At 40.7% G+C, this 24,812-nt stretch overlaps 1 protein-coding gene and 1 long non-coding RNA gene across 2 annotated transcripts; one reads left to right on the top strand and one right to left on the bottom strand.

Annotated features, from left to right (window-relative positions):
- Positions 1 to 776: 776 nt before the first annotated feature.
- On the bottom strand, positions 777 to 24,245 carry LOC133218366 (uncharacterized). Its single transcript, XR_009727111.1, has 3 exons — positions 22,979 to 24,245; positions 5,602 to 5,724; positions 777 to 1,241 (listed from the first exon to the last, which is right to left on the bottom strand). It is a non-coding gene; the product is annotated as an uncharacterized LOC133218366 (long non-coding RNA).
- On the top strand, positions 18,114 to 22,148 carry LOC133218363 (interferon alpha-inducible protein 27, mitochondrial-like). The gene is made up of 3 exons (XM_061364740.1): positions 18,114 to 18,304; positions 20,920 to 21,066; positions 21,965 to 22,148. Exons 1-3 carry the CDS (start codon positions 18,157 to 18,159, stop codon positions 21,991 to 21,993), a joined length of 324 nt encoding a protein of 107 aa, XP_061220724.1. The 5' UTR covers positions 18,114 to 18,156; the 3' UTR covers positions 21,994 to 22,148.
- Positions 24,246 to 24,812: the final 567 nt, after the last annotated feature.

Raw genomic sequence — 24,812 nt, 5'->3', positions numbered from 1 at the left:
AAGCAATAATTATTTGTACCTGTTTTGAACCTGGTTCAGAAATCCATATTCTTTGTGTGTGTCTTTCCTTCTCTCTCCATTACTTAAATAAAAATTTATTTAAAAGTGTTCTGTTTAAATAAAATTGCACATGCCTTGGGCAGTCCGCTCTCCAAAGAAATATTAAGTATTGGACTAGTACAATTAAATAAATTTATCATTAGCCTACAGGAAAATTAAAGTTTTAAAATTTATATCCCACCAGTGTAGTGTGAAGGATGATGCAACAAGAAGAAAATGGTTGCAAGGAGGAAGTCATGTCCTATCCTCCCCATATTTGCACATCCTTCTACTTTCAATTGCAACCCAGATATATGAAAAGAAGCCAAATAAAGATGCTGTTTAAAGCTTTTGGACAAATAAGGGTAGAGTATGTAGTGGTGTGAACAAAGGAAGGCAAAGAGAGAGGTGACGAGGTTTTAGAGTTTCTTCACGTACAAATACTGTGGGCTGGAAAGTGGCAACCCAGTGTTCTTTCTTCAATTTACCTTTAGTACCTGTAGTAAATAAGAAAAGCCACAAACAATTTCATATGCATAATTTGTATACTCTTTTCAGATTATTAAAAAACCAATGGGAAAGCCACCAATTTCAGGGTTAAACCCGCCTGCTAATGCTGCTTTTTTTCCTCCCCTCACCCCTTCATTACTGTTTTTTACAGTTTTACACAGTATAACAAATTTATAGATTTTACCATTCACAGAGAGTCTATAAAAACCTCATGCTACATGATCATATTGCTAAACTTGATTCCTTTTTATTATGGCTTTATTATTCTTCCTCATGGATGAAATGGCAGATATATTTTGAATTGTAATTTATTATACAGTTAATATCACAGGGGTATTTTAAACGAAACAGTAACTGTAGAATACTGAAAAATTATAGTATTATGAAAGGAGTGTATGCAATAGCATGAATGTTAACACAAATAGCACAGAAAGAGATAGGCATTTTAATTAGAGTTACCTTTATCTGCTTTTATGGAGAAATTAGAACATGTTACCCAATAAGAAATAAATCAGAGGTGATTTATTGATGTGCAATTCTTCAGTGGCAGTTATTTTATGCCTGAGATAAACTGAGGCAATTCCAGATTTTTACACTGTTAGTCATATGGGGAGACCAACAAGTTTGTCCTCATGAACTCTGAAACAAATCTATTAACATTATGGTATCTTTATGACTCCAATTCCTGTGCACTGAAAGAGAAGAAAAATGTAATGATTGAGGAAATGAAAATAGAAATCAGTTGGAGTTGCTTTACATGGATAAAGGGAACAAGTTTTAAAACCCTTATGTAAGACAATCAATAGCTGGGAAATTAGCCTTCAGATGACCTTCACGACAACTGCAGGCACATATCATACTTTAATGGACTTTTCCCCTCACAATTACACACAGAATTCCTGTATAGCAAGATTTGCAAAAGACAACAAATTGAGATGCCTCTTCAGTTATTCCCAAGCAAAATTCTTAGTTGCATCTCGAAGTATTTGCAAGTGTGTAAAACAAATCACAGGAGCATCACACCTTCTCTGATTTACTGTTTTTTAATCTTGATCCTCACCTAGGATTAGCCCTGTAAATAAAACTACAGCAGAATGAGGTGCTATGTGAAATAACAAGCAAACCTAGTAATGGTTAATTGCAGGAAGAGATCCGAGCATCAGCTCCTGTAGGAATGCAGGACAAGAGTACAAAGAAATACAGAAGAACAAAGCCTGTCAGGAATGTATCTCTCATTGGCACCCCTCTTCCAGCACCTGAAACATGGGACAGACCTATTTGCCTCCTTCACCCTTTAAAAAAAAAACCCTTTTCTTAATCAAGTAAAGCCCAAGAACACTAACATGGCAAAGGACTGCTCAGAGGGACCTAGTGACCGGAGCCTAACAGGACATTTGAGCCTCACTAAGGTGAGAGAGGTCCAAAAAGAGCTCCCACAGGGGCAGCACAGGTAATGCAGCAGATGAATGAAGATGCCTGATGTTCTAAAGGGGGCTTATCATCAGTCAGGGACAATGAAGCTATCTTTGGTTCTAGTGGAGGAACCAGCACTCATATAGGCCAGGAAGAAATCCAGAGCCACCTCAATCCCCACCTGTATCAGTTTCCCTTCACTCAATCCTTTCTCTTGCTTCTCACTACCTGTGCAGATCCAGTCAGGATAGAGTTAGACTGTCAGGGAGCAGCAAGGTCCATTTGGTTACTAAGGGACAGGGGACCAGGACCACTGTGTAATAACAAGATGGGCATCCCACATTATTCAGGCAGGGTGAGCCAGACAGGCCTGGAGATGTCAGGATGTGGGAGTTGCCAAGCATAGCAGTTGCACAGCTGTGAACTTACCTCAACAGAAAGGGAGCCAGCTCTAGGCAAATGGCTGTATCAGCTGGGTGAATGAACTATCTGTGTAGCTGTTGGTCCCCAAGTTAATAAAAAAGAATGGAAGTATACCAGCATGAATCAGCCCAATATACAGTATTAAATGCAAACAGCAAACAGGAAGAACTCTGAAGAGATAAACAAGCTTGAGTGGCTTTCAACTCACATGTTCCTTCCCAGAGGGTGGGAACACCCATGTTCATGATGATGAATATATTATAGATTAGTAATGGAATCGCGTTTGTATTGTAACTCAACTGCACATTACAGTTACAAAACTCTCCCAAGAATGATATGTACTTGAGTTGTGATTTAAGCACATTGCTGTATCACTCTGATAGATGAAAATCCCATGTAACATAAGATAACTTTAAAAAACAGTGGGCTTGTTGTTAAACATTAAATTCTTTATGCATGGAGTATGTAGAAGAACCTGGTCAAAGAGTAGCATGTGATCTGTGGGGAGAGGCTGAGGGAAGTAGGCTTGTTAGTAGCAGCCTTCTAGTTCTTGTAAGGGGTTACTGGAAAGGAGCAAGGCTCTTCACCGTAGTGCCTCACAGAATGACAAGAGTCAAAGGGCGTGTATCATAGAATCATGGAGTCATAGAATCATAGAATCATAGAGTCATATCATAGAGTTGGAAAGGACCTTAACATCATCTAGTTCCAACCCTATCAAATCAAGGAAGGTTGTGATTAGATATTAGGAAAAACCTCTGGTCACCATGAGAACAGACAACCCATGAAACCAGCTGCCCAGATAGGGAGCACAGTCTCCAACTTTGGAGGTTTTCAAGACCTGACTCTATAAAGCCTTGAGCAGCCTGATCAAATCTTGTAGCTGATCCTGCTTTGAGCAGGAGGATGGGCTCTGGCCAGAGAGTACGAGTGGAGCACCTCAGAAGTCACTGTTGGGTCCAATAGTATTCAACATCTTTGTCAACAATCTGGACGGTGGTATTGAAATTGCCACCACAAAGTTTGCACAGAACAGCAGGCTAGGAGGAGATATATATATGCTGGAAAGTAGAACCATCACAGACACAAGTCTGGGCAGTCTAGAAGATGGAGCCAACGAGAACTGAAAGATATCAAAGATAGATATAAACCCCACACTTTTGGGCAGAATAATCCCAAGCATTAGTACAGGCTGGGGTCTGACTGGCTTGGGAGGAGCTGTCTAGTGACTTTAAAAAAACCCTTTCCATGTGCACTGTCCACAGCTATTGAGCAATCAGTTAATTCCATTTATCTACAGTAGCTATATTCTGACACTGTGAGAAGTCCCAGTGGTTTGAAACTAGGATTTGGAAGTGATAGTAACAAACACGACTATTTATTCCTGCTTGAAGCATGGGAACAAAATGTGAAGAAAGCCTCTGGAGGGATATCACTGTATGAATGGAGGTTATTTTCTACTGCTTCCCAGGTTTCAACCTGTTCCTCACCTTTACATGTAGCAAGCACAATGTCATGCTTCTGTGTTAAACTTGTGTTTTGCAGATACCTAGAAGCAAAAGAAAAGAAACACTAGATAGGAAAATACAGTTGTCCTTTTTTTCCTGGTTCTGTTGATTATGCTGCTTTCTCCTTTGCATGATGACACGTGTTTAACAGCAGCACTAGACTGCAGGTTCTACAGGCTTACTGCAGAGTAAATAAAACCCCATAAAGTCTTCTTCCTCTCAGCACAGTTCTATTATGAGAACTATTCTTCTTAGTGCTAAAATAACACTAAAAGCCAAAAACACGTTAAAAAATGGTTTGGCAAATAGGTCGATTTAAAATTGATGGTCCAAATACAGTCACTGCTTAGAAAGTCTATCAGTAACTGGTGTGTAGGAGCTGGAAACTGTATTAGGTAACATGCAAATAATGCTAGATATAAGCACCTGCTTTCAGGCACTGCTGGAAACAGAATATAAATACAATCTGATCTTTAATGCATATTCAGACCTCTTCTGTTCTTGGGCAGAAGCTTTATCCTTAAGTATCCCAAAACATGGAAAAATGGATGAAGAAGGCACCCAAAAAGCACGTGCAGTGCTTAAAGGACATGAAAATAGAAAACGCCCTTCCTGAAAGTGTTCCTGTCCTGTGGGAAATCTGTGCATCGTCATAAGCAGCAATACACCAAAAGAATTCTGCTGAAAGGGGATGTTAAATTCATCCAGTGCTAGTGTCTGTTTTAATAATACTTAAAGGAGAGCGTACTTTGTCACCTATTCCAGCAGCATCTAATTTTCTGCATAGAAATATTCTTGTAACACTTCAGCATGAATGCAAGACAAGAAATTGGCACTTTTAAATTAAGCTACCAATCTGTGACATACTGTGAATAAAGTGAATGGTATCGCGAAACTTCATCTATGAATTTTTGATCACTGAAGCTATATGAAAGTTCATGACAGGTGACAGGGTAAAATTCCCCAGCTTGCATTCCTACTGTATTTCATAAATAATCTGGGATGCTCACATCTCTAAATACTTTGTATATATACAAGCCCACTGTGGAGATCTGACCTTTTAGATGGGAAAGGCCCAGTCCAAGCTGTCCCCCACAGTGATTAAAATGCTGATGTAAGTTTACTTTCTGCCTATATATTCTTAAAGGGAAGTCAGTTCTTAGAAGTTGGGGCTTATGGGGTTATTCATGAGGCTACATTTCTAGAGGCTGAAGCAGTTATTAATTAGAATTCAATTTAAAATGTTCCCTGCAGTGAGTAAGGCCACTTGCCATTAGTCTAACACAGTAATCTAACCCTGCAGATCTGAAAACGTCCGTATTTGACAAAAGAAAGAGATTGTGATTACGTACCCATTTAACTAAAATCAGGCAACACAAACTCTGACTCATGCAGGTGAACAGGTTCTCTAAAATACCATCTGTGGTCATCTCAAACAAAGCACTTCAGCAAGGACTATAGAGGTGCCTTTAAAAAGATTTAATAGACGTCAGTCCAGAAGGATTAGAGAACATGCATCCATCTCATAGGAATAATAAAGCATTAACATTCCTTCCTTTAAGGTGCAAAGAAGCTGATACCTACGTTTGTAGATTCCTTGTTTTTTATTTGGGTCCGAGCATCAATATTATCCCCCAAAGTAATTTAAAGCAAAATTCTGTAGATGAGCAAAGGAGACTGTCTCATATGCTCCAGATCTTGCACTTACCAATAAATGATGAATTGGTCTGCCAATTCATATGAATGGTCAAGAGAAAGTGAATTCTGAGACCACTGTAAGTAGAAGAGCAGTAAACTTTGAAGAAGGATCCATTCTGAAGAAGCAGATCCACTGAATGCAAAGCAATCACAGACAATATTAAAATAAATAGCAAATAAAAATGATTAGAAAGATATGCAAAGGCCTAAAATAAAGCACTGTGCCAGGATCTTCTTCAAGCTGAGACTTGGGAGAAATGAAGATTTCTACATGCAATCATAACAAAGGCAGGTTTTTCATCCAGAAATTTGCTTTTCTCTAGAGTAAGTACCTTCCTCCTTGAACCAGTATCCCAAAGGCATTTTTCTCCATCAGACATAAAATAGGCCCTAACCACATTCATTTCTTAAAGAACAAATTTGGAGCAACAGCAGTGAGTATAGATACACAAGAAATTACACATAATTTTCTTCACAATAATAGGAATCAGAATTTATATATGCGTGTACATGTATTCGATTTATTTTAATTAAATGGAGGAAGAAACAGCCTCTTTCCCTAAATTCCAAGTAGATAAATATATTCTTATTTAAGAAAATATTTTATAGAAGACCTTATTATGAACTCAGCTGGATAAAACAATATCCTTGATATCCTTGTCTAGAACCTGATATAACATCACTTCAGGGTGCCAAGCATGAAATGATCTTTATGTGCAAGCAACACTGTTTTGTGCCTGCTAAAGAGTGCTTCAGAAGAAAGGAAAAAACACACGAAACCCAAGCTGTATCATGCTGTGAGCAGTTATACCTCAAGTCCAGAGTCACACTGTAGTAACTAGTGATTATATCGGCAATGATATCTTGTGTTTCCTCGCTCTCTTTCTCCCTACATGCAATACACTCACTCTTTGCTTTTATCATGCTTTTACCATCTCTATCACTTTATCACTATGATACAAGAGGCACCTTCTTATTGCGAAATACCCAGGAAACTGTTCTCCTCATCTCAGTTTTATCCTAGACTGGACTGCATGGGCACCATGCGCAAGGAGCAGAGATTGCTCCCTGTTGTGATTAATGCTGCATATAATTGTATGTGGCACCGAGATGCTATTCTCTTACAAGTATGTGAAAGCCATATAGAAGACTGAAGGAATATTAAATCTACAGCACACTAGGATCTGTGAGACTTTTTCTAATGACCATGGTATGAACGTGTTAAAAAAGGTTCCTGGTAATCTGATACTGCAGTGTTGCAGCTGCCTGGATGGAAACTCCTCTGGATAATAAGCAGACGATAAACAGGCAGGAAGATGAACTCTTTTTACAACTTAATTTGAATCTCTTCTCTTTTGCCTGCAGGATTCATCTAGTTTTCCCCTTCCTTCTTTAGAACCCTTTTATATCAAATTCTCTCACCCAGGCAAAGAGCAAGGCCATTTACAATGGCAATAGAAAGTTGATTAGAACAAATAACAAAGGCTGTAGTTTCAGTGAGTTAAACATCTTTAAGAGCATTAAACAGAACTCAGGCAGGATCTGAGTCTGACAGACTCCCACAGTGGGTTTCAAGATGAGAGTTTCTTTTTCATATGTGTTACATCCACCCTAGTGATTCTAGGGTCAGAGTTCACCCTAGGACTGTGCTGCTGAGAATTAATGCACAAAAGGCCAAGCAACTGATTCCTAAGGTGCTTTGCCAGACTCACAGCACATCTTAACAAGCTGAGCAAAGTAACTAAGTTCTGACTTGAAACTCCCACCTCCCCCAGATTGCCCATCATACTGTACTTGGTGCTCATCTTGGTGCACAGGGACAGGAAGAATAAAAATAGTTTTCCCCCTTTGCAATGTTGTCTGCAAAATATTCCCCCAGTAACAGATTCCCTTTGCCAATCGCAAAGACTGTTCCAACCCTGAAAGAGGCAAAGAGCAAGGGAAATGGATGGAGGTGGGCCTACAGCCGGAAAGTTACCCATAGACTTTCAGACGACATCTCATTTAAGCTGATGATACTCACTTTCACATGAGTTGTGACATAACCATGGCAGGAACTGACAAGTGTCAAAATCTTACTGAACATATAAGATTTCAACTCCTATTCCTCTGTACTTAAGAAAAGCCAGCAAATACTACACATTTTTCCTCCTTTTTCCCCATGGCACTTACTCCTCTCAGCAGCTTCATTGGCACTTTACAAGCATGTACAATTCAAGCTCTCCTTTAGAATAGTTGCCGATATTTAAACTGAACTTGACATGGCTTTCCCACTGGGACACCTTTCTAAATATCACTGTGCTGTGGGGAATAGTTACTGGATGGTCTGCCATCAGGACTGGTGTTTGTGTGCTAGTTCTTGAGCTCAAGAAGCAACCACTTATGTTGACTTGTTAAAGTATTTTCTTCAGAGGGCACCACTTCTCTCCTTCCCTTTTTCCAAAGCTCTCATCACACACCAGTGTCTTAATCAAATAGACCAGTAAGAGCGGACCTGGGCATGAAGGACAGGTAGTGGTAAGAAACAGATAGATTGAAGTATCACTAGATCATGGTGGTCAGGTGCGAACAGGGGGAAATTTGCAGCAGCTTCTTCCCCCTTGCAGTCATGTAACCAGCATTCACTGGGGGATACTGTGATCTCTTGCAACTAATCAGCTCCTACAGACTATTATTTTTTTTGCCAGAATAGTGTCTTCTAACAGCTCCCATCGCCCCCACTTAGACCAGGTGCTATGACAGGCACCAGGTCTGCAAACTTAGTGTGGCTGAGGGAGTGTGGGAGACAGTCTCAGAGAGCAGAACCACCATGACCTGGAAGGACTGCAGTTATTTCTCTGGAAGTAATAAGTGTTACACAAGAGTCCGTGTTGTGCCTTTTCCTCTGTCCATGCACTTTTCCTCTTCCATGTCCTCCTTATATAAAGGTGAAAGTTGCCTTCTGCTCCATCACCCTTTCCCAAGAAAGGTTTCACCATATGTCTAACTAAGCTCCGACAGCTATCCCAGACAAGGAACAGCATTCCTCAGAACAGGCTCCAGCATGGATTATCAGACTTGTCTCAGGGCAATAGAACGATTTGGGGTGAGCCTGTCCATTTGTTCTGTCAGAGCAGGCCCAGGAGATGCGCACAAATGGCAAACTGGACAGAAAGTTCGGCAATTCTTTTGTTAATGAGCCTCCCTTTGCTCCTGCATGGATTTTCTCATGGAACTCTCTCACTTGTTTCCTTCCAGATGTATCAGCCTTTGGGATTGTATGTATGGGTGAGCCATACCCACAGCAGCCTCTGCTGCTAGTTCTCAGGCATTGATGTAATGCTCTACAGAGCAGGCCTGAATGACAAAATCCAAGTTCTACAGCCTATGACTGCCTCACATGTGTCTGGGGACTTTTGGAGAGGAGGAGAAATGGTGGAGGCAAGAGAGAATATTGTAAGACTGAAGTAAATGGGTTCTGAATCAGTAAGGTGGAATTGCACAAGAGGGGAAGAGTTTGAGAGACCTGATAAAGGAATCCCAGCTCCACATTAACACTTTTACACACACTGGTGCCATGTGCACATGTGCAGCACCCTGTCATCTCATATTCCCTCTCTGTTAATGCCCTGCTGGATCATGGATCAGCATCCTGCAGAAAGCACATCCATCTGCAGAGCATGCTGCCACACCACAGGTTACACATGATGTAGGGAAGGCTAGTACACTAGATGGGTCTGTATTGAATAAGGAGGAGAGAGGAGAGAGCATTGCTCTTGAAGCTTTGGTACAGTATAGAAAGGGCCTGACACCATAAAGGCTCTCAGATGTTATTAGCACAGGCTCACACCAGTCTGCTCACTCATTCAAGTAAAACACATAGCTGAACCATCTAGGACAGAATGATCCATCTAGGACTGCTCACCCTACCTGCAGTAAATAGTTTATCCAGTGGCTTATCTGCAGCCACCAAAGGCAACAGAAATCTCTCCATTATTTATTGTTAGTACCTCATGATTTGACATTTAATTTAAGTCTTTCAGTATGTCTTGCCCAGCAGCTTTAGCATTATAAATAGGAGAGCACTTTCTTTTCCATTTGAGAAGTAGCCACAAGGATTCAGATCTATTCAATGAACCTTTTCTTAAGACCTGCATTGTGTTGTCATAAATTGGTGACGTTCAAAAGCTTACAGGCACCTCTCTCATAATAAAAGTAGGCTAATTGCTGAAGGCACTGTTGCTTCAAGGCATCTATCCATGTGCAGCCTTGTCAAAACCAGGACAAGCTTTCGTGGTCATACTGTTTCCCTAAATCCTGTAGAGATGAGGAAGTTGTTTCTTTTGTTTACAGTTACAAACTTCTCTGCAAGCATCTTTCTTTGAGATGTTTTATTTTCTTTCTGTTATGAAAGCTTCCACAGCCCTTGGGATACCAGCCATTCTGACACAGAGGGCAGTCAGGCTGGCTACGGACAATATGACCTTGGCAAATCTGTGTTGGGTACTGCTGATTTCTTTCTCATCCTTCACATGCTTCAGTATGGATGCCAAGAGGACATGTTCCATGATATTTCTAGGGAGGGCTTTTGCTGTGTGCTTTTCTCACTGTACTTCATCCTTACACATGCTGCTACAATTGTCTACCCATTACGATTTCTTGGATGCTGTGTCAGAGTTATTTGTAACAATGACAGTAAGAAGACTCACCAGCTTCAACCAGATGGCACTCAATCTCCAGCGTAACAGCAGAAGTCATACAAACATGTAGCCTGCCTTCTCAAATCAGAAAAGATTAATGACAAGTCCAAACATCCTTCAGATGCAAATACTTACCAAGGAACATAAAACGAGGGGTTGTTAGGGCCTGGAAGAGTCTAAAAGAACTAGCCACTCTTACTGTCCTTCCAAGGGAACCTCTCAGTCCTTTGTAAAAATGGCCTGAAACCTATTCACACATCTTGCAGCTGGAGCTGAGAAGTAAATCAGGCCATCTGGTCTTTAGAACCCTTGTTTTCTGTGTAACAGATTGGCCACTTTGTTGTTAATTGCTTTTCAAAGCATCCATAAAAAACATTTCCAGCACTAATGCTTTCATAGATACTCACTTGTATTAGCATTTGAAACCTCTTTATCTATATTAAATGTTTATACTATGCTTATTACCATAATGCTTGAGTAGCATAATGCATGTGGCCTCAGAAATCTCCTGGGAATAGGAAAATACCAATCCTCAACTTACAGGCAAGGGGAGGACCATATGTTTTAAGCTGTCTGTGTTCAGCTTCTGTCTTCTGACAAGACTTGCTCTTTCATTTCTGAAAACATGACTTTGCTTAGGTCCCTTGGACACATGAGTAGAGTGTACTCCTTGGATGCAGAAGCTGCAGGAGATGAGGAAAAGAACTGACAACCCACATAGCAGAGACCACCACTGAACTCACGTCCTCTGTGTCAGACTATAGATGGTAGGCATCACAGCCTCTTTTTCTGACAGCTGCTTCTGTGTGGAACTGGATCCACCAAACCTGCAGTGGCAGCATCTGTGGGTCAGATTCCCTGGCTGAGGGAGAAGTGAGGGCAGGTTCCCTGCCCTGAGTGACCTGGGCTGTTCTGAACTGCTCAGTACTTCCCCTGGAGCACATTCTGTGACATAAACTTCCCCAAGTGATGCCTATGGACTAGAAAAGGTTCCTAAGCTTACTTTATGTATGCTTACTTACTGTTTGTAGATGGTGTATTTCGAAATGCTATTATTAAACCAGCAATTATGATTACATTTGAATAGCACTGGGAGCTCAGTATTGCTAAAAATAACACTTTGAGCATTAATTCACTTCTTTCACGTTTTATTTTTGTTTTCACCACATTTTTTTCCAGGAAAAGAAAAAAAAGGCATCATATTCTCTTAAGGGAGAGGTAAAACCCATTAGTGGCTTACGTATTTTGTCTACCTTCATGAATCTGCCTCTTAGGTTCCAGAAAGACTCACAATTTTCCCTCATGTCTAGACAACTTGAAGACTGCATAAACTAATTAATACTCTGTTCCTCCCTACAGTCTACAGTAGTCTGTATTCTGAGGTTTTGTTAATATAACCATACATGGGAAGACTGCAACCTCAAGATAAACTGGAACTTACTCTGCAGATGACACAGTTTTACCACTTATCCGTGTGTTTCTGTTACAGAATAATCTGTAAAGGGACAATCTGTCTTTATCTTTACCTCCATTTGCAGACTCAAAAAAGAAAAGACTAGACTGCTGACATTTATTTGGCAGGTGAAGTAACTTTCCATGCTTTGGAAAATAAGACTTTTAGCCCTAAGGAGAGGATCCTTCGATACAGGAATAATGGCTTGTGTTACATGTCTTTGGGATAAAAGATTACTTCACTTAAGAATATTAAGCACTGGCTATTCCATGACATCTTTCAAGTACCACTCGCAGCATCAACTAACAGCCCTGAGAATGGTGCCCAGGCTTCCATATACATGTCATAAAAGTGTATGACATCTCAGGATAGGGAAGGATCAGTGGGAAGCCCAATGAAATAATGAAGGGGAATGTGACACCGTGGCTGAGCTCTCAAAGGGCTGAGTCTTGATCTGGGTGAATCCTCTAACCTTGAGCATTCAAGGCAGGACTGCTAGATCATTTGCAGACTCCCTTCTGAGGAGGGCCTCATCTGATATGTTTGTATTACAGAGCAAAATCCTGACATAAACTACAACGTTAAGACTGACTATGCTCACCAACACAGTATTAAGGTCAAAAGCAGATGTGCCAGTGTGAGGTAGAATCCAGCTACGGGAGCTCTGAAGTGTACAGGCTGGAATCCATATGTATGAAATGGACATCTGGTAAGATTTTGCCGTCTAATTCTGTTCAAAGTCTAAACTTAGTCTTCTCAGGCCACTTATTCAAAGGCTTTGTTTCTGGATTTCTAGCTGGAAAATCCATGGAATCCATGGAATTTCAGCTGATATTTCAATTATGCAGTGTGTACAGGTGTTACATGTCTCTAATTCTCTTTATAATAACACACTAAATTAAAGCATCCAAAATTGGAATTTTCTTCCTCCCAAAACAGCCCCCACTTCAAGTTTGTGATTTGTTTCAACTGTAATGCGGGGATAATGATGACTTGCTTTTGACAGATGAAATTGATGATAAAAATCCAAATGAGACCCACTTAGCCTAACCCTGAGCAAGGCTGATATGTGGAACAATCAAACTTACCTGTAAACATCTTTCTGACCTTGGTTGTGAAACTTTTGGCTCAAACACTTCCCACTCTTTTCCTAGCTATAATAAATTTAACTAGTAGGAAAACCAGCTAGTTAAAGGAAGTGATTCTTCCCTTTATCAGATAACAACCCTGCATTAATTAATATATATTCTGAAAAGAGCTTTAGAAGTTTTTGAGAAGCATTATTATTTATTTCTAAGGGAACGTATTTCACTGTATGATTAAAGATACACTAGACACATACCTAAGGTTAGAAGGTAAAATTTAATTAGTATCAGAAGTGTCCCCATGAGCCCCTGATTTTCTAAGCTATCGATATCACTTTAGCTACTTACGCCCTAAAGGTAGGGTTTTAACTCTGCTTTTTAGGTCTGAAGTAATGAGGGATATAAAGAAGATGGAGAAGCTCTTAAGACACTCACAGAGAAAGGACAACAGACATAACTTGCAGAATTCTGACTAGGTATACAGGGGAAAAACCATCACTATAAGAGTGGTCAAATCCTGGAGTAAGTTGACCAAAGAGCTTGTGAAATCTTCATCCTTGGAGATACTTAAAACTCAACTAAGCCTGTCTCTGAGTGAATAACATGGTAAGTCCCTGTCTGGACCTAATGACCTCCAGGGTCATTCTACGTGATTCTATGATTATGACTACATAAAGGCCTCTTTCACATTCACGTGAATCATGTGAGCTCCTATCAGTTCCATGATGTCATAGTATCAGCCCTGCGTGGTCCACTTCTGGTACTGTTTTATGCAACCTTGACAGAGACTGAAATATTTTCAGTCACAACACTGTGTTTGCTGACCTACTGTAAGCATGACCATGGTCCTATATTAAATGCGTATTATATTAATAATGCTTTTTTTTGAGACCTTACCTAATACAGCTTGATAACAAGGTTCGTATTTTTTTCACAGCAAATGCAGCTTTATAACTAATGAAACTAATGCCATCTGTATTATGGAGAGTTTCAACATTTTGTACTTCCCTAGATGGCCTCTTATTCAAGTGGGGTTACTTTGGAAGTGTCTTGGAATATGTATGTCATATGTGGCTTGTATATATATCTCTTCTTGGGTGAAATGAAAAATTTAATTATATGAAAAAAATGCAAATTGCTGCCAACTGTGTTAACTGTGAGAGTGTTGCATTATCTTCTAACATAAATTGTCAGTGAATTGAAGAAAAGACGTTTTGGAAGCTGATCTGATTACTGTCAGGGAAAGTGCTCAAACTCAATTGTTGGCAAATGTCCAGCACCCATCACTGAACGATCATCACCTCATCATTCAGCCTTCTCAACTGACATGCAAAACAACATCCAAATATTCATTGCACATCTGTGCTGGACAGATTATGCATTAGCAATTCAAATCAATTCAATGTACAGGCAGTTTCTGTTAAAGCGTCTGTTTGGGTGAGATGCCTTGTTGTCTGGGATGGATAATAAGGCAACTCTGTCTAATCTTGGAGAACAATCAACCCATCTTGAGAAGGTGACTGACTACGTATGCTCTTGCCCTGACAGCACTAGAACAATGGCCCCATAATGCACTTGACTCAGCTGGTAATAAAATCTACTTTTGATTAGCAGCCATGGCTTGTGTCAATCACTGCGTGATGTACCATTGTCCTCTGGTCCTGAACACAGTTTATTTACAAGGAAACAAAAGCTTTTTGGATATGGCTGCTGCCCAGAGATTGCAAAATAGATTGAGCTGTCAGCCTCAAACACTAGATGAAGATTAATGAGTTGTGCAGACAATAAATATGAAGCAATGACCATAAATATGCTAATAGGTATTATCCATATACACTGTAATTGCTACAAAAATTAAAAAGTAGTGTGAAGGAAACAGGTCACAGGGTGACAGATAGATAATCTTGGATGCTGAAGATCTTTGGTTCAGTGAGATTCTCTACAGGTTTATTTCTTTCAATTAGACCCTTCAAAAGAGCAATTGTTTAAAAGCTGTTTGAATAATCTCTTTTGAAACAGAGGTTTATGGGAAAATATTTATGAAAAAGTGACTTCAATGAACATGTTATTGGAATAAGAAGGGTGACTATCAAAAGGAGGCTATACAGAGATTAATGTCTGTGATCAGCTGCCCAGCTTCACTGTGAGGAAAATGCCTCATAAGTGGCACACTAGTGAGGACTTCAAGGAAAACATACTGAAGAGACACAGCAGTTTATATATCCACAGGCACGAGTGAGTAAGGTCATTCCTGAGCAAAATATAGGAGAGTTTCATGCACATGTGGATGTGTTTGTTTGTGATTTCAGCTTAGCATGCTTTCCTCTTCTTTTTTTTATTAACTGAAGAAAGGAAGGATGCCTATGGCCTGGATTTTCAGACTATTTCCAACCAAGACTCTATTTACCAGTTCCTTTCAAAAGCACACAGTCTAGACAGCACATGATTTTTGGCACTGAAGGATGAAACCTGACACTCAGAGAGTTAAAAATCAGCCTATGTATAAAAATCAGACTATATGTAGAAATGCTTCAGCACCTAAGGCTACTGAAATTGTAGTGACACTGAAAATAAAGGCAGTTGTACTCTTGGTATTCATGGCTTTGACTCTCTGTTCTCTGAGGCTTAGAAGTGCCACTGGGTGCTTTTTGTTACAGCTTACAAGACCTATCTCCTTTCCTCAGATTTTTACCTTCTGGGACAGGGAAATTATTCCCATGTCCAATTTACTGTTTTAATGTCAAGCTCAGTGTATTTCTGTTTCCTTCCATACTTAAACTATAACTTGCATCAGTTTGTCTCTTAAATTATCACTGCTTGGATTTCTGACAAGCAGTCCACAAAGACTTAGAACTGCCTTAGTGCTCCTGTGCCAAGCGCTCTGTAAACTCAACTGGATATCAGCTACACTCACCTAACACCTTGGAAGTCACACTTGCTAATCAGAAATGCCAGTAAAACAAAGCAAAAATGCTAGGTGACATTTCACAGAGCCAGCAGAGGAGAGAAGCAGCATGTCTTTCTGGGTGAATTGGTGGAGAGAGAGGACCTCTGCAAGCTGCAGGCTCAGGGACTAAATTCTTGTTCCTAATCCCACTTCAGAGTTGACATTTGGTATGCTTACACTGGAGTCTGTGATTTTAATGTCACGTGTTGCCAGGGCACAGGGAGTCCCTGTTACACCATCACGAGCAAGGTGAGCACAGCAAACCCAGAGATGATAGTCAGGTTGAGCTGAGAGTCCAAATCATCAGGAAAGTTTGTAGTGGTAAGGCAAGTCCAAGGTCAAGCCAGAAGCATGAGTCAATAACTCAGTTTCAGGTCTGGTCATGGTAGCCAGGGTCTGTCCAGGGCTGTTAAGACCTAATAGCAGGCTCAGCCCTGACAAGGTACAAGAGATTGACCTTGGTTTCCTTCATTCTCACACAAGAGATTTTTGGGTTTTCATAATAAGCTGAAAACAAGTAAATGCAAACCCGTACTAGGTCAGAACTTCTCCATAACTGTTATTTGCCATGTCACTACAGTAACAAGAGCATGAAAGTAGGGAGAGCTCAGCTGGTTTTAGCACTGTGTCCTCTGTGCCTATTCACACATTCTTCATCCAACTCACTGCAGCCACTTGGCAGGTTTTAAAGTCATGGCCTTGCTGACTAGGTCCATGGCACATCTGTAAACAAAGGCTTCCCTTGAATCTCTTCAGTGACTTCCCTCTCCTTATTTTATTGGGTTTCTTCTTGTTTTCATGATAATACTACTAATTTCTCCTTTCCCTGCTTATCCACTAATGTCTCTGACAGTTGTGAATTGCCTTGAGGCACTTTGCTTGCAATAAAACTTAAATTTTGTCTAATTTTAAGTAATTTTAGTTAAACAACTTTGTGTGTATCCTCTATGAATTGTGTTTTAGGATGGAGTGAAAGGTCATCACATACAAAGTCTCTGCATGTTTGTGAAGCCTTGTGAAGCTTTGCCAGACTCTATAATCATTTCCTGATGGGGTGTACTAAATAACTTGCATTAAAAAAGCACCAAAAGATTTTAGCAGTTTTAAAAGAGGGATCTGTAGTAATATATAAAAAGAAAGTGACATTTTTTGTCTTTTTTGCCACTTTGAAGTGGGCCTATAGCACTAACTGTCATATTCTTATGTGGCATTTTACTTGCATTTAAGCTGCAACTGTAGATATTTTGTAACATTAAGTAATTTAAAATCATAAATGAGAGACCCAGGAAATTATGGGGATAAACATTCATCATAATACAGAAGCCCTAAAGCAAACAGAAAAGAAAAATTACACACTTTAGAATTACAGAAAACTAACATATATGAATTAAAGAAAAAATGACTGAAAGAGTTTAAAGAGCAGTACTGCTCAGGGGTACATGGGCCAGATATCCCACTGCTTAGATATATAGCACATATAAGAAGAAAGAAATGGGCTTTGCGTCCTTAACGCTATAACCCAGCATGTACAAGATATAGATATTATAGATTATTATATTATAGATATTATAGAACCCTGAAAAATGCTCTATTTTTATTTTGTATATTTCCACTTTGAGAGCCATCCCCGTGGTAGTCTGACCTAACCAGATATTCCTCTTGACTTGAGGGAGGAGACCTATGGAGTCTATAGCCTTATTTAAATTATTAGCTTAGAAAAACTGTGATAAAGGAATGTGTGCCATTTGCAAAGGCCTGTTCATTAAAGATGGAGGCTCTGCTTTACCATGAGGGAGAACAAAACATCTGTGTCAGTCTGCTTGTATGATGCAAGGGACCCTAACAATTCCTTCCATAAAGAAATTAATTTCATTGTTAATTGAGTTCTGATTTCCAGCTCTCTGCAAACCATTTTGTCCAGGGGCAGCTGTACCACAGCTGAACTCAGGGTGCTATAACAAACTCGAGTTGCAGTTTCTGCATGACCACCACTTTGCTGCCTTTTTTCCTATTGCCTTTACTCAGGGCTGTATTAATTCTTAAAATGAAGGGCTAGCTTCTGCAGGTGCAATTCAGCACAACAGAGTGAAAAGCAAAAGAATGAAGAAGCAAAGTTCTCAACCACGTTGGTTTCCGATCAGTGATTCATTATGCTACTAATTTGTTTTAGTATCATAAGAGGAGATCAGCTGGTTTGCCTAAATTCCACCCTCATGTGAGGGTGCCTAAAAAGGCATTTCCATAAAGTTCAGTTTCATTTCATGGATGAGGGTAAGTTTCGTTTTCATTTCTTTCTGATGGTGGCAGCAGTTTCATTTCTCTGCTGTGAGCTAGACGGTGTATAAAAAAGCTGCCTGAGCCTCTCAGTGCTTCAGTGGATTCCTCACCATCAGAAAGAGAAATGTCCGACCAAAATGTCCGCAACGCTGGTTTCTCTCCCTCCGGGATCACAAGAGATTCGCTTGCTTCATCAATGATGTCCCGTGAAGCGAAAGCTTCTGGGGGAGGTGTGCACTCTGGAGGCCCTACCTCTACTCTCCAGGAAATGGGTATGAGTTATTCTGTGTGTGTGTGGTTTTGTGGTTTACTGCATAAAGACAAAGAGGGTTTTTTACTTGAAAATAAGCTTGGCAAGTAATCTCTTCTCTCTTACCTTCTCTCTTACCTTATGGACCTTACAGTCTATACTGCACTGAAGACAAATGATTTCTATATTGAACTTTGTGTTAGGAGCGGGATGCTATGAAGAGTATTTTCTATATAGGTACATATGCACAAATATACACATGCCTATGAGATTCAGGGCAGTGTTTTGTTTGATGTTTGTGCTATCTCTTCATTCTGCTAGGTATCATCAATAATATGGGAATTTGTAGTAGCAATAAGCAACAATACACTTATGCAAGAACATGATCTGTGTACTTATATTTCATATAAATTATCAGATTTCCCTTGCTCTTTACTCACAAACATCCATACAGGGAGAACCCATAAAATGTTATGCAGACACTATAGCGAAGGAAAATTAGCTGCAGTGCAAGAGCTGAATTCATGAAGGGAATATATACACATTCTTGACAGCATGTATATAAGTCCTAAAACTAGGCATAGCTGGCTTTCACATGAGCTAGCCCTGCTTGCTTTTCTGTTGCATGCACAGAGCAATGCCTGACCTGATGACCCTAAGCAGCTTGGTACCCATTTAACCCCAGATCCCGTGGGATTCATGCATAACATATTCTCCCTGCCAGTCTTGCCTGTGTGACCTGGTTCAGCAGGCATCTCTAAGAAAGCATCACTCCACAGAAAACAGTGACCCGTACAGTCCTGCTTTACCCAGCAGTACAGTAGTTAGCATGCTGACTTGGATAAAGGCTTCCAAACACTTTCTGCCTTAGACCCATATCTCCCACATGTCAGGAGCACACTAACCAGCAGGCTGGTTATAGGTGGGGATCTCTGCCATGTTGGTCATGTTCTGGTCTACTCCTTTCGTAGTAAGCAGCCGGAAGTCTACTGAAGGATGGAGCTGAAATCTTCCAGACATAAAATGGGTGGTTGGCTGAGTGAGCTGGCCAGGGTCCAGATTTTGGGCACCTTTTAACAGTAAAAAATGTGATAAACTTAATTAAGAGGAAGTAAGTTAATTTTTTAAGGTATGATTCTCACTGCAGTATTATTCATAGTGTGTGGCCCTCCAGACAGAGAGGGATTAAGTGACATTAAATTACTTCAGAGAGATACTGCATGTGACTCCATGGGGCATGTTTTAATATTTATTCTGTATGGCTTGATCATTGCGTTTAGGTTACTGAGTACAGTGTTTATTGAATATTTAATAGCAAAGAGATGAAGGGATAGTAGCAGCAGAGGAACAGAAGATGAGAGAGAATCAGGAGAGGAGCAGAACTGGGAGAGCTTGAGAGATGCCCTCAAGCACCATGCTGCATTAGCAGGAGAAATCCTGGTACACAGAAGAGGCCAGTTACTTAATCTAGTCATACACAGAGTCACCTGCACAGTCTTGCCTACAGCAGTACTTGGTCAGTGGCAAACTCTTCAGTGGTGATGCCACTGAAAAACACGAAGTTGTAGTTTTCCAGAGAAGCAAAGTAAACATTTAAAACCACCTAGTTTTATTCTTGCAATGTCTGTATCAACTGTGGACTTTAATGAAACCCACTATTTTGGTGAAGAGAAATCTGCATGACTCAAGGAAACCTTAGACATGCCTACAGGAGATACTCCAAAAGAGCTTTTATCCATGTGAAAAATGCTAGCTCTGTAATGTTGCCAAGACAGGTGTGAGCTTTGGCTCCCTGCAGCAGGAGAGCTTGCCACACATTCTTTGCCTGATTGAGAGCTAAAAGGGCCTGATTTCATTTCCGCAGGTGCTCACTGAAATCTCTCACTCTTCAAACACATCTTCTTAACCTTTTCGTTCAGACTGTAACCATTCCTCCCCCCAGAACAAACACGCTCAGAGGAGCGGCTGATTCTGCAGCAGGGCATGAGTATTGTTCAGTATCACTTTACAGATGATATTACAACAAGCTCATCACCAAAATATTTGAGCATTCTCCAGGAATGCTTTAAGCATTATCACTAACATTTGTCATCATTAATGCTTTACTCCTCTCCCAGGAGAAGAAATTGCAGTGGAATACTTTACTTCGGGCTTATTTTTACTGAGATGGAGTTATATATAGAAATTGTCCACTAGCCACCACAGGGTTTGAATTTGACAGGTATCTATTATGTACAGGTTTATGCTATGGAAAGTGAAGTGAAAGGAACATATCTGTCACCTGGAACAGTAAGCGGTGAAGCCTGCAACAACCCTTAGTTCCTGTAGGAATTTGTTCCACTGTCCTCAGGTAGCTCCTCAGCACAGACAAACTGCTGAAACTGTTTTGGTGATCTATGAAAAACAGTCTGCACAAGAGTTGTAGATTTTCTTTGTGTTCTGGAACTATCCACAAAACACTGCACACATCCTTTCCCCAGGGTGGCAGCTAAAAAGCAGTATACTGATGGAATGAGTCATCAGCAAGTAACCAGCAGTCCCCCTGACTTTTGGTACATTTGTTAGCCTTGTTAGTAGTTCATAATTACCCCATAAGGTCCTTTCCAGTCAGTAATATCTCCTTTGTATCTGTTCTAGGTGCCAGAGGCTCAACCCATTCATCAGGTTTTACCGACAGTGGCATCTCTGCTGCATCCCGGGCCTCCCAGATGATGTCCAAGGAGGCCAGCTCTCATGGAGGTGGAACTCCCCGGGGTGGTACAACATCCACTGTTCAATCCATCTGTGAGTGAGAGTCCTCATACAGATAGATGATTAGCAGGTGACCTCTGAGAAGTCACCAGTATTTCAGCTCAAGAGTACATTTACTAGATGAAGGGATGTACATAAGAGAAGTGGCTTCACTGTGCTTGAAGCAACATTTCTCCTGTTTATTGCTTTATACTTGCTGGGAAGCTGAAACTAGGGAACCAAGGGAAATAGCTATGCCACAAGGTTGCAAAGGTATGGGTGGATTGCAGAGACAGAAATCTGAAGCAAGTAGTGACAGAAAGAAATCCCATGGAAGTTTAGGTTATGCGTTCATCAGCACCACAGTGGAAGTTCACTAACTTTTAATTTCAAACACAACTTCAGGACCAAACCAAGAGCTTCACACTTGAACATACAAAACAGTGGGATGACATAATTAAACATGAGAATGGAGTTATCAGACTGAGAGCCAGTAATCATAAAGTCCACTTCTTGTGGCCTTTTAGAACAGTTTAGCTTTTTTTCCTTTAAAGGAAATTCAGTGGGTCAAAAGCAGACACTTTTTGAGCTAGTAAATGGAGTCTAATCTGCACTTACTAGCTCAAAGCAGAGAACAACACAAGTTTTCCTCATCACCCTGCCATGTTAATGCAACCCACACCTAGTTAAATGAAACCAAGATATGAGGAGGCTTAGTCTGTACCTGTATGCACCATAAGGATGCTAATTATTGTAGTGGGATCCTGTGGGGTTTGCAAGAGAACTGGAGACAGGATTGAAGCTATGAATTTGAAAACTGTTTTTCAAAGTGTAACGCAGACCCTTTGGTCTCTGACCTGGAAACGTTTGTAACCAATGCTCAGATATTCTGTGTTCCCCTATGCTGCAATTTTGCTTTAAGTTGTTCTCCCATGTTTGTATTTGTCCTTAGCAATGGGTGGCAAAGGAGGAAGACACTGAATAGAAGAAAAACATCAGTCCAGAAGTAAGCTCTGCAAGCAGTTCATCCTTTACCAGCAGTTATCTGACAGCTCCTCACCTTCTTTGCTTTCCCTGTCACTGCATGAAAGGCAAAGCCTTTTACACATGCACAAATAAAGTACATTACAATTGTGGATTCTTGCATTAAACTAATGGGGACAGGAATGAGGGGCAGTTTCTTCCTTGATTAAACATCCTCTGAAGCACGGGCACATAATGAACACAAGCTGGTATGTGGACGCTAAGGTACTTTGGACTGCATGGGTGCCTTACTAAATTCCTGGGCTTAGCAACACTGGACTCTCCAATTACAGGTAGCTTGCTTTGTTTGTTTTACAAAAAGCGACCAGAGTGCAAAAGTCACCCTGTTGTGAGAAAGAACCACAGAAACACTTGGGAAGGGGCATCCAGCAGCTCCCTTTGGATGTGCTTCTACTGGGCTATCAACTTAAATCCTATTTAATTAAGAATACACACAAGCAACTGAGAGCAGGTCTCAATAAATCTCATACCTTAGAGATGCAACTGATATTTTTATCCCTCTATTTCTAAGGTTCCTTTCACGTTAATTTAGTTTAAAGCCCCTGTTTGTTTATTGAGAAGTGTCAGCTTTGTCACAGCTAGACAAAAATTACTCCCGTAAACTTCTTATGATACCTGAGAAAAGATAAGGAAAAGAGACATCTTCTCTGGAATAGATGTCACTGCTGGGGCTTTTTGCTCTTACCCACATGCCAGACTCTTTTCTTTCATATGTATTCATACAAAACACACATAATGCTGTCCATTTGCTATGCAAATTCCCACTTACATTCTCCCCCATGTTTCTATCTTATTCCTGTCTTTCTGGCTCCTCATCCTCCCTCCCCTATCACCTTCCTCCCTTTGTATTTCTAACAAAACCACAGGGTGCAGCTTCTCCTTCCCTTTCCTCACCCCAAGACAGAAGGAGAGAATCTCATACCTTCAGGCCAGAAGTTAAGAAGCACTGGGTTTATGGCACTGCAGTGAGTGATTTTCTCCAGCAGCTTCTGTCACCCAGATTGAGCATTCCCATCTCAGCTGCATCTCTTCATGGCTGAGAGACTTGTTTGTACACGTGCGCCTTATGCTCCCAGATACATTCTTCCCCCTCCTGCTTAGGCACCTTCCTGAAAGGACATGAGAAGTCAGCATCTGACTCCAGTTGCAGCAAAGTTACAAGGAATTATTTAATGAGAGGAGGATGCCAGCATGGAGGAAGAGGTGCAGAAATTTATCTTCACTTGCTGTGCTATGCAAAGTATTAAAAAGCAATTGAAAAACAAAGTCTCGATTTCATGGGATGGAGCTGCTCCCCTCACAAGGTGGTATCTCAGGCAAATGCTTAAATGTAATCAGGAGCTGAAGTTATAAAATCATAGATATTCCGTTTCAAAGAGACCATGGTGCAAGGAGAATAGGAGCAGTTCTCTAGTCCAGCATTCTGCTCAGAGCAAGGTTAGCCTTAATGTTAGACTTGTTTGCTCAAGGCTTTGTCCAGTCAGGTTTTGAAACTATTGAAGGAAACAGATGTTGTAGCTTCTCTAGGCAACCTGTTCAAAAGTTTCACCACTCTCCCCATTGAGATTCTTTTCCTACATGTTGAAATAGAAGTTTTTCTTCCAGCTTGCCTCTGTTCTCCTCTATCACTTCTCCAGAGCTCAGTAACAACGATTTTCACATGTGCCTCACTCACCATTAAGCACAAAGCAAAACCTTTGGCAAAACACAAACAACAGGATCTGGAAACCAATGTCACCAGCCCCTGAAGAGGGAAGGGAGTGGGAGGCTGACTGTTTTACTCCGATGAACTTTCTGTCTGGTTCTCCTGTTGTCCCTCCTTATAACATGCCTTCCTTTCCCACTGTCCTCACTGAATTAGCCTCCAGCTAAGCAACCCACTTGCCCCCTCACTTTCAAACCTGCTCCATAGTCATCCTTGATCCCTTCCAAGGCAGCAACCTTACAAGTGCTGCAGGACATCAACAGGGTGCTGTCACCTTCCTCTCCTGCCTTGGTGCACCCTCTGCGAGAGCTGTGGTGGAACGTCTTGCTGGCTTGGACTTTGCCCCATGACCTCATATCACCTCCAAAAAAGACTGAGGAAGCTTTACCAAACAGGTGATGGGGCATAGGTAGAGAAAGCTGCTTAAATGCCCAGGAGCACAGCTGAATTTCTATAAGGCACTTAATGATCCTTGCTCATGGCAGTTTCATCACAGTTCTGCCATCTCATGTCCGTTTACTACAGCTTAAAGGACATGGGCAAGTAAAGGGCAAAGGAGAAGCTGCATCCTGTCTTTATCGACTTTACAGATCACCAGTGGTTCTGGTTTTGCAGCTTTGTCCACCCAGCATAATAAAAATAAAAGCATTGAAACTCTGGATGTTTGGCATAGCTTTGGTGGACTCAGAAGTTCACTGGTCTTTAAGTCTGGATGAATGCAAGGCTCTAATAAAGTCATCCTATACTTTCCTCCCAAGGCCTAATGCAGCAGCCTGTGACTTCTAAAGTATAACTGTGATCTACCAGCACATCTTTATTCCCTCCTATACCCTTAGTTAACACTGACATGAGGTAGAACAAGAAACTCTATACTGGCTTTTTCCTATTCAGAGATTCCCCCATGTGTGAGTGCCAAGGTATATTCACAGAGAACAGCAAGGACCTAGATTCCCACCATCCAAACACCTGTTTTAGCACTGGTGATGCTAAGGTGAGTCATACTAATGAAACTAGTGAAAGAATGACAAGAAGTAGTAAAAAAAGTCAAGCA

This window comes from Neopsephotus bourkii, unplaced genomic scaffold (genome assembly GCF_033783945.1).
Source record: "Neopsephotus bourkii isolate Nb327-2 ecotype Australia unplaced genomic scaffold, CSIRO-AGI_Nbou_v1 NB_1248, whole genome shotgun sequence".
In the NCBI taxonomy this organism is placed as follows: domain Eukaryota; kingdom Metazoa; phylum Chordata; class Aves; order Psittaciformes; family Psittacidae; genus Neopsephotus; species Neopsephotus bourkii.
Note: the sequence above shows the minus strand (reverse complement) of the source record. Positions and strands in the feature narration are given on the sequence as shown.

Coding starts and splice junctions, on each gene's coding strand:
- LOC133218363 (XM_061364740.1), top strand. CDS start 18,157: ATGTCCGACCAAAATGTCCGCAACGCTGGTTTCTCTCCCTCCGGGATC. Junction 18,305..20,919: donor CTCTACTCTCCAGGAAATGG/GTATGAGTTATT, acceptor TATCTGTTCTAG/GTGCCAGAGGCTCAACCCAT. Junction 21,067..21,964: donor ATCCACTGTTCAATCCATCT/GTGAGTGAGAGT, acceptor ATTTGTCCTTAG/CAATGGGTGGCAAAGGAGGA.